This window comes from Dromiciops gliroides, chromosome 4 (genome assembly GCF_019393635.1).
Source record: "Dromiciops gliroides isolate mDroGli1 chromosome 4, mDroGli1.pri, whole genome shotgun sequence".
Classification (NCBI taxonomy): Eukaryota; Metazoa; Chordata; class Mammalia; order Microbiotheria; family Microbiotheriidae; genus Dromiciops; species Dromiciops gliroides.
Window position 1 is genome coordinate 367,102,260 of NC_057864.1, and position 10,354 is coordinate 367,112,613.

Here is a 10,354-nt window from a genome sequence, read left to right on the forward strand (position 1 = left end):
GAGAGTATTAGGAAAGATTATGGGATAAAGAAACACTTGGCTTGACCTTTTTGTTTAATTTTATTAATTATAGCTATGTATTTAGGATCTTTTTGAGACTAAACTGAGTAAATGGCCTTCGCCCCATACTTTCTATGTGTTTTTTTTTGTTTTGTTTTGTTTTTTAGTGAGGCAATTGGGGTTATGTGACTTGCCCAGGGTCACACAGCTAGTGAGTGTTAAGTGTCTGAGGCCAGATTTGAACTCAGGTACTCTTGACTCCAGGGCTGGTGCTCTATCCACTGCGCCACCTAGCTGCCCCCTCTATGTGTTTTTTTTTTTTTGTTTTTTTTTGTTTTTTTAGTGAGGCAATTGGGGTTAAGTGACTTGCCCAGGGTCACACAGCTAGTAAGTGTTAAGTGTCTGAAGCCGGATTTGAACTCAGGTACTCCTGAATCCAGGGCCAGTGCTCTATCCATTGCGCCACCTAGCTGTCCCCCTCTATGTGTTTTTAACTTCAGTTTTTTAATAAAAAATTTTAGTTTAGCATTCTGTTTATGAACCACTAAGTTAAAAAAAAATAAAGCATACAGTGTTCCCTGGGTGGACAGATATATGCAGGAACTCCAGAAAGGAGGTAAGGAAAACTACCTTGACTAGAAGACAATAATTTAATCCAAACAGTGTTTATTAAGTACATGTAAGGCACCATGCTAGGAGTTGGGAATAATGAGAAAAAAAGACAAACAGTCTCTGCCTTCCAGAAGTTAACATTCTGCTAGTAATATAAATTCTCCAGACTACAAAGCAGTTAGGTGACTTGGAAAAGGATCATAGACTTAGATCCAGAAGGGCTGTTAGAAGTCATTTTACATATGAGGAAACTGAGGTCTAGAGATTTTAGGTCACTCTCCCAAGGTCACAAAGATGATGTTCAAGCAAAGATTGAAATCTAGGACTCTTTGCACTGAACCACATACCATGCCGGAACCTTTAAAAAAAAAAAAAAGATGGTAGAGATGATATGGAATTGGAGTTCTTTAAGCTCTTCCTTGATAGAAGAAGAGTAAGTACATCATAGAACTATAACATAACTAAGAAAATAAATGAGAAACTCCTAACATTCGGTGTTAAATAAAAGGTAAGTTAGTTCTTCAGATCAACAAGCCAATAAGCATTTATTAAGTGCCTACTATATTCCAAGGACTGCTTAGCTCTCTGTGAAAAAGAGAGAAATTTCAGCCAAGGTCTTTCTCAAAAAAAAGAAGAAGAAGAAGAAGAAGAAGAAGAAGAAGAAGAAGAGGAGGAGGAGGAGGAGGAGGAGCTTCTCACCTTGATTTTTCAGGTTTTCAAAGTTCAGAAATGAAGAATATGTTCACCAGGTGGTCTGTCTTATGATCTTTGGAGTAACCTTTCTATCACACTCTCAGATTGAGCATCAAAAATACTGCAGGGCATTTAAAAAACAACACCCCTTACCTTCTGGTAAAAATAAACCCCCCGGGTGACTCTAAACCTAAGCAATCTTAATTATTAAGTGGTTGTCTTTCTTTTCTTTTGAAAGGAAAAACTATTAGTTTGTTCCAAAGAATACAGTATATATTATAGTAAGTCCAGTGATGATATGGATAGAGATAAGGACTGGACCTGAGATTTCGTGGGTACAGGAAATTCCTGGGTGAGCAGACTCCTACTGATGTATATTGGCACCTTCTATACAGTTTATAATTTTTAAAGAGTTGCCTAGAGAAGTTTAGAGACTTGTCATATAGCCAGCATGATGGCTGTGAAGTCAACGGTATTTCTGATTTGTTTTATTTGGTCACAAGTGTCTTGATGAATTCTACTCACACTAGAAAATAGTCACAAATTCTGCTTTTTGCCTTTCTTTGTCTCCTCAGAAATCAGCAGAGTTCCTGGCACATATCAGACATTTAATAAATGAGTATTGTTTTGACTTAATTTACACGGTTGCTTCATCTGACCATCAAATCAGCCATATAGATTTGGAATAGAAGGAGTTATTGTCTCTGTTGTACAAATGAGGAAACTTGGTTTCAGGGAAATGAAATGACTTACCCAAGAATGCGCAGCCAGCAAGTAGGTTTCAGACCTAATTTTCCTGACCACAGGAGTAAATAGCAGTCGGGATCCAATTGTAGGTCCTCACAACTCCAGACTTAGAACTCTTTCTACAATACCGTGCTGCTTTGTACCATATGGTTGCTTCTTTGATACTGTTCATTATTAATGACTTAATTATTACTACTACTGACCTTTTATAAGACACTTTACATAGAATAATTTCATCTGAGATTATCTTCAAATTAAGAGTTCAGAGCTCTCAACAGTATACCACAGCTGCCCCTTCAGGTACACAATTGGAGAGAGGAAGGAATGCTACTTACTATATATGTAAGTAAAACATAGAAAAAAAAATCTGAAAAATCATCACATATTGGATTTATTTATTTTTCTATTGCATTAATAAATATTTATGAATAAAACAAGCATTTCTATAACATAGTACGAGAAAAAAGATGATTGTACATGAAACTGCAACTCTACTATGCACAACTTGTTCTTTCTTTCAAATATACAACAAAATTAACATGTATATTTTTCCCTTTTTTTTCTACCCTCTTCCCACCCTGCCCTAGAGATGGCTATCAGTAGACACAAATAGGTGTGTGTATACACACACATACATGTATATGCATACACGTGTGTATATGCATACATGTATAAATACATGTGTGTATATGCATATATACATACCTACACATGCATATACTCATATACATGTAAAATTATTCTATATATGTATATACTTCTTTTTATCATTTTTTTCTCTGAATGCAGATAGTGTCTTTCTTCGTATGTCCTTTATAGTTAATTTGGGTATTTATAATAGTCAAAATAATGTATTCACTCAAAATCATTCATAAAACAATACTGCTGTTACTATGTATTGCATTTAAATGGCAAAAACCACTGTTTTGGGAATACCAGCTGTGACCCTGAACCCCATCCAGCAGTAAAGATAATGAATAGTTGACAACAGCTAATTAGAACTGTAAATGCCGAGAGGTGTGTAGAATAACTAAAGCTTAGGGATAAGCCTAATGAAGATTTAGAAACAATATTGCTTATCTCTAGATTTTGTTTTTTCTTGGGAGGGAGAAGAGTAGTACTTTCACTTAGAATTTTCCAGTACATCTATTGTCACCTTTCTTTAGTCATAGAATCAGAAGACTGAATCTCAGGTTAGAAAGAGAATTCAGAGGTCAGTGGGACCAACCTGAAACTTCTGTAATATCCAAATGGTCATTCAAGCTTTGCTTGAATCTGCTTCCTCTCAAGTATCCCATTTCACATTTGTACACACTTCTAATGGTCACAGCCACCTTACCTATATTCCCTTTTGAAACTTGTTCTTCACCATGATCTCCCTTCAAATACTTGAAGAGAGCCATCATATCCTTCCAAGAGTTCTCTTCTCAAACTAAATATCCCCAAAGTCCCTTCAACCAATCCTTATAGTTCACAAATTCAAAGAAATCCCTTCACTCTTCTTGTTGCCATTATTTTTAAAAACACACCTCTTGAGAATACCATGTCCTAAAATGTGGTGCATTGAACTGAATATGATATTCTTTTATGGTCTGACCAGGGCAGAGTGGGGGGTGGGGGAGGGATACAAAACTACTACCAACAACTGTTACCGTTGCTACTACTACTGCTGCTGCTGCTGCTTTTGCTGCTGGTGGGGCTACTACTACTACTACTACTACTACTACTACTACTACTACCAACACCACCACCACCAGCACCAGTACCACCATTACTACTGCTGCTATTATGACTATGCACAAAGCACTTTAAGGCTTACAAAGTGTTTTACTTATGTTATTGAACTTCAAAACAATTCTATGAGGTAGATGCTAGTATTTTCCCCTTTTTACAGATTATAAAGTTTTGATTAAGTGACTTACTCAGCGTCACATATCTCTTAAGTTTCTGAGGCCAAATTTGCATTCAGGTCTTCCAACTAGACAACTCACTGTCCACCCTCTATGCCACCTAGCTGCTGATGGGTATCTTAATATGCCCTAATATTGTATTAAGTCTTTTGGTTGCCATATCTCACTACTGAGTCTTAATTTGCAATTTGTTTAATGTCTTTCTCAGGCAGACTTCTCTCTAGTATGTGACATCTCTCTTATCTTATACTTGTGAAGTTGTTTAACATTTGTTGGGAATGAGTTTCATCTTATTAGGTTCAGCCCAGTGTTCTAGGCTACTGAGGTGGAGAAGGGGATGAAGTGGGGCTCCTGTTTCTTTTATGCAGTATTAGCCCCCTAGCTTGGGGTCGCCTACAAATTTGATAAGCATACTTTTGGTAGGTACCTTTATCCTAATCACTGGTAAAAATGCAGGGTTCTCCCCCTCAGGGGCAATGGGGGTTAAGTGACTTGCCCAGGGTCACACAGCTAGTAAGTATCAAGTGTCTGAGGCTGAATTTGAACTCAGGCCCTCCTGAATCCAGAGCCGGGGCTTTATCCACTGCACCACCTAGCTGCCCCAGGTAGAATAATTTTTCCCATGTCTGCATTTACTATTGTCCCATCTACCCAAAGCTATTCCTTCTTTGATCCTCTTGTTTTTATGAAATATAGTTCCTAAGAATCCCCCTCCCCTTTTTATTGGTTATCCTTAGCAGTCTTCACTTGCTTTAGCTCATTTCAAGTGTTAGAACACGATGCTCTTTGTACAGGGCCATGCCTCTCTCTCTTTCACCCTCTCTTACTGGCCCTTGCTTCCATCCTCTATACACGTCCTTCAAAAATATAAGTTGTCTAGCAAAAATCCCTGTGTATCCATTGATTTCTTTAGACAACTCTATCTTTTCTTCCTTATTGGAGTTATTTTTCTTTGTGTCTCCAAGATTTCATTCTGGACAGCTTCCTATTTAACTTTGGTTGTCTTCTCCAGCATCATTTAAGTCATGCAATTCTATCTGTCCTTTCTCTGAAGCCTTTCAAATTTACTCTCCCTAAATCTTAGTAGAATTTCAGACTATATGGATTTTCTTTCCTTCCTTATCACACACTGTAAGAAAGAGTGGGCACTTCTCCTCAAGATTTCTATTTCAAGATCATCTATATTTCACCAGCCAATCCTTCCTTGCTGGTGAGACTCTTGTCCAGTACCTCTTGAGATCTCCTAGATCTTGAAACTCTCTCATTATTGTGCCTCCCAGGGAGACTTGGGATTTGTTTCCTGAATTCCACCATTTCCTTCCAGCCCTGTAGGACATTCCAGTGACAAAACCGTTTATTTTTCTGAATCCACTGATCTCATCCAAGTGCCCTGTGTAAGAAAAATAATTATTAATAATGGATTTCGAGGGCAGCTAGGTGGTGTAGTGAATAAAGCACCGATCCTGGATTCAGGAAGACCTGAGTGCCTTAAGCAACTTGAGTAAGGGTCTTTTCCCTGGTGTCATCTGTAGAGTTCATTTGAATTTAGATCTACAAATCTTGTCAACCAATGGATCAGAATGATGCTAACCAATTAGCTTTGATCAATGTATAAAGACCCACCTCTATCTAAAGAGGATATAAATTCTGGCAAAAGGCCAGAAGCCTCTCTTGTCACTCTTGGTTCTTTGGCTTATAGGTCTTCTGAACTCTCTTGTGTCTCCCTGAAACCATGTGTTGTCTCTCTGGGAGACAGTGTGGGTCTTTTGGGGCTTTTCTCCTGCTCGTACTAACTGCCATGCTGAATTTCTCTCCCTGCTTTCTCTCCATGTGACCTGAGACCATGAGAAGTTAGGGAGACACATAGTCAATTCTTTACTGATATGTAATATTAATAAGTTAAATATGCTTATGTCAAACTGATAGCTATAGAAATAGTAATTATTTTTAAAAACACACCTCCATCCTATATTTCCTCAATTGTGCATATTTCCTTAATATATAGCACTATCATTCTCCTCCAAAATTGACCCTTTCCTTCCTTCTTCCATCCCTTTCTCCCTTCTTCCTTTTCTCCTCCTGTCCTCCCTCCCTCCCTCTCTCTTTCTTCTTCCTCACTCATTTCCATCCTTCCCTCATATGAGTCTTATAAGACATTTGGTTCTTTCAGACATGAGTCAATGAGACATTTTATTCTTTGATTTATCTTTAAAGGGGAGTTTTCCCACAACATGATGACAGAAGGAAATTTGAACTAGTTTAAGCTATTGTGAGAGTTAAGCTATGTAATGTAGTGATTAACCATATAATCTCTCAATACTATGGGTGAATTTAGATTCATTAACCTATGACTTGACTTAAGTACTCCAGCTACCACATAATTAGTAAAGTAAGTTGCTGCTTACTTGAATGTGGGAAGATTTCTCTCTAGGTTGTTGGCTAGACCTTTTTCCATGGAAAAATGCAGGATAAATTCATCTACTCATCCTTTTTTTTTTTCAGTATCCCCAGCAGTGAAGTCATAGCTACAGGCATGTTAACATTCAGTACCTTATGACTGAGGATCCAAAATGTCCTTGAGCAGTTTTCTTAAATTGAGCAATTTCTTAAAGTATAGCAACAACAAGATTAAAAACACTCTTCCTTTTACAAGCTTATAACAAACCAATGATTCTTTGAGCCAGTTTAGAGCCTAACAGGAGTGCTTTAGCCAAATACTTCTATTTTTAAAAAATGAAAACAAACTAAAAATGAATCTACAAGTGTTTTAAATAAGTATCCCCAAATAATTAGAATACAGGGAAATTTTAGTTAACATGATAATGAGAGGGATAGAGTTACACAGGGTACACAAGGAACAGCAAAACAGTTTTTAAATTTCTTAATAGGAAATAATGAACTGCTTACTAATGCATCCAGGTGGGTGGATGGGCTTGGGCCAGAGTGATTGGACTTTGGATATGAGAAGACCATTTGTAGGTAGAGTCAGGAGATGCCCAGCATTTCTAGGTAGAACATTTACTTAGCACTAATGAATTGCTTTTCAGCTAACCTTTTAAGAAATGGGCCAAGCCCCTGCTTCTCCAAAATCAAAATGAATAACAAAACTGGTATTTGGGATTACAGTAATCCAATTTAATTGTTTGAGGGACAGTGTCTATTTTTAAGTAACTGAACCAATAGGCACCAATGCATGCCCGGTTTCTATGGCAATATGATATTAGTGACGTTTCTTATCTATTGTGGCATGTAGGTGAAAAGAATGGAAGAGAGCCAGATGAGGCTGAACTGGTGAGGCTCAGCAAGAGGCTGGTGGAGAATGCTGTCCTCAAGGCTGTGCAGCAATATTTAGAAGAAACACAAAACAAAACTAGGCAGGTGGATGGAAGCCCCGTGAAAACTGAAGAGCCCGTTCACTCAGACAGAAATGACAGTGATAATAACAGGAAATGAGAACTGATCATCACCTCCAAAAATGCCTATGAGACACCTCCCAGCTTTGATTCATGAAGTTGCACTGACTGACTTGCCTTGTACTGACTGTCAAAGCATGTCTCATTGAAATGTGGCCCTTGTTCTAATATGCTCTACTAGGAGAGGCATCTGTGATTCTGATAAGCAAATAGAATGTTGGGAATAAGGGGGCATGAGGCTATGGAAAAAGAGAAACTCAAGTTCTGCGTACACATATTTGCTAGGACGCCTTTATCTTATGGGAGGGGGGACAAGACTTCTGTCCTTTCCACGCACGCTACATTTGTGGCCATGGAAGAGGCCTTGCCATAAGTGGAAATAATGCCATCTGCCTTGCTGAACAGCAGGGGTTTTTTGCCTGCTTGTTCTGAGGCCAAAAATCGCAAATTCTGCCATTACAAAGCCAACTAGTGCTAAGTTAACTATGGCCATTGTAAACGTGATTGTACAACCATCCTGTATGTAATGTTTCTGATATTTTTTCTGATCATCTTTACCACCCTGCCATTATTGTTATTTACAGTAAGAGATACATGTAAATTCTATTTTTTCACATGATGTTACCTTTTTCTATGAGATATGGACTGTTTTAAAGGCTTTTAAAAATCCAGTTTTGATAAGTCATTCTGCTGTATTTTTATGTTTTTCATTGACATTCATTAAATGAAAAAAATATGTGATTTCTTTTTTCCCTTATAGGCAAGAAACCTGTCATAATCATGGACTTAATTAAGGAAGCTTTACTTGGAGAAAGAATGGGTGTGTTGTCCAAAGTCAGACAGATAAAGGAAGTTTTGTCAAAACCTGAGATTCAGGCTCAAATCAAGAGAGAGTTATTTGAAGTAAGACTGAGTAGCAACAGTAATCAAGAAAAAACTTGTTGACTTTCAATGTTTCTAAATTGCTCTAATAGTCATCTCGTTCCTGAAATCTTTTCAGACTGTACTATGCCTCTTTGGTAAATGCATCTCACTCACTTTCCTTGTGTTATTCTGCTGTTAGAATAGATAAAATTATAATTGGTGATTGTAGCTGTACATAGGATGTGAACTGGGTGAGCCTAGGAATGCCAACACACTTGGGCCAGCATATCGGACTAGCACACTCCTGTGGTAGTGTTGCTTTGTGTAAGCACCTGAATAGGAATGATCCTGTTTACTGATTGGCTTTTCCTACTTACTTGTGGAAATAATTATTCCTACTATGGAATTATAAAACCTTACTTTCTAGAAACACAAGATACTCATTTCATGCAATATCCAAGCATTGTGTTCATTCTTTAAAGCTGTTAAAAAAAAAACACCCAAAAAAAACAAAACAAAATTTCTTTTGGTTTTGCTTTCAAAGCAGTTTTTGTATCCAGGTTGTATGGGAATGAAACCAGGAATATAGCTTTTAGAAAAGCAAAAGACGGATACTCTCTAAAGAAAAGTGGAAAGTTGGCTTATGGCATATCTAAGTGACAACAAACAAATATTTGGGCAAGAAATTAGCCAGTGCACATGAGCATTGGTGCTAGTTTATTATCTAGGGGTGCTGATTCTGAACCATCAAACTTTTCAACTAAATCAATTTGTTTCTACCATATTGGGATTCATTTCCCCAAGAAAAATTTCTTAATTTTCAGTCACTGGGCTCTCGTCTATTCAGATTTCCAACCCGTCAAATCACTGAGATCCAGTCTGGTTCCAGACAGACAAATAATATACATGGAGAAAAAATGCAGTATTATGGGAAAGCTTACCGTATTAACATGGCCTTCATTTTTCAACATGTAAACCAAATGAAGTGTTTTTAGTGATCTGACTTTCCTATGTGTCATGTTCTTTTTATTTTTTAATTTGGCAGTGTTTGTACTTACTGTGTATTGATACTTGAATACACATGTTTAAATGTAATTATTGTAGCCCGTCCTTGAGAGAGACATTGCAAACTCAATATGTATTCTTGTTCTTCAGTAAATAATGAATTGTCTTTTTATTTCTTAATAAAGATAGATTTTTTTATTTTCTGCTTTTTGAAGTCAGTTTGCAGTCTTGCTGTCTTTTATGACATGAAACTCTTTGCACTAGTTCCTTGTTTTAAAAAGCATCTGTGTATATTTGCCCAAGATGTTTCTAGTTGGTTCCCCAGTCTTCTACTCTGTAGTCACTGTAAAATGTGTGCTTGCTGCTGATTGAAAATTGTGAACGATTCAGAGGTTAGTTATGGAATCATTGCCTTCTGGGTCATAGCTCACAGATTCTAGCTACTTTTTCAATGGATGAATTACAGTGCATTTGTTTATATAAATGAATTTAAGGCATTTTCATTCCTCCTAATAAAGATATTGTTTGCCTGTTGTTGCTTTTTTATTTCCTGGTCCCTCCCCTCAACCCCACCCCTGTGCTTCAAGCTGAGCCCAGACATGTTTTTTTATCACTGAATAAAATAGGATCCAATTCCTTCCTGGAAAATTACAAGCTAACTCTCCCACATTGTTCTGTAGTATATAGAAAATGCTTTTTAAGATCAGTTTTTGTTCTCTTTTTGGGGTTTTGAAGAATGATTGAGTAAAACCAAGGGAGGGCTAATCTTACAGTAAAGATCTTATTTCTTAACAGTTTCCTCTGCGATAATTTTTGTGTATTGGCAGAATTCAACAAACGAAGCCATAAACAGGAGTTCTGACAGTGTCTTTCTTCATTTTCTTTTATGTGCCTCGCCTTCATACTGAAATAGCACATTTGTCAAAGCAGCTCAGTACTACTGTGATAAGTACTGCAGAAATACTTCTGCAGTTTAGATAGCTTTTTGAAAGCATTTCAAGCTGAGGTGCTCCATAGAGGATTAACTGAAAAACGCTACGTTAAATGAGAGACCCAGTCGCTTTCCTGAAAACCACTCATTCACATATAAGAGTTTGCAAAAAAGCTGGG

General features: G+C 37.3%; 1 protein-coding gene across 9 annotated transcripts in view; it reads left to right on the forward strand.

Annotated features, from left to right (window-relative positions):
• AKAP7 (A-kinase anchoring protein 7) overlaps positions 1-9,778 on the forward strand; it is a 169,003-nt gene extending 159,225 nt beyond the window's left edge. For 8 of the 9 annotated variants that reach the window (XM_044002905.1, XM_044002907.1, XM_044002908.1 and 5 more), the window contains one exon: positions 7,216-8,283. In XM_044002905.1, coding sequence (XP_043858840.1) covers positions 7,216-7,415 — 200 coding nt within the window. In that variant the 3' untranslated portion in view covers positions 7,416-8,283. Of the gene's footprint in view, positions 1-7,215 lie in introns of all 9 variants that reach the window. The other variant, XM_044002906.1, reaches the window with a different exon arrangement.
• Positions 9,779-10,354: the final 576 nt, after the last annotated feature.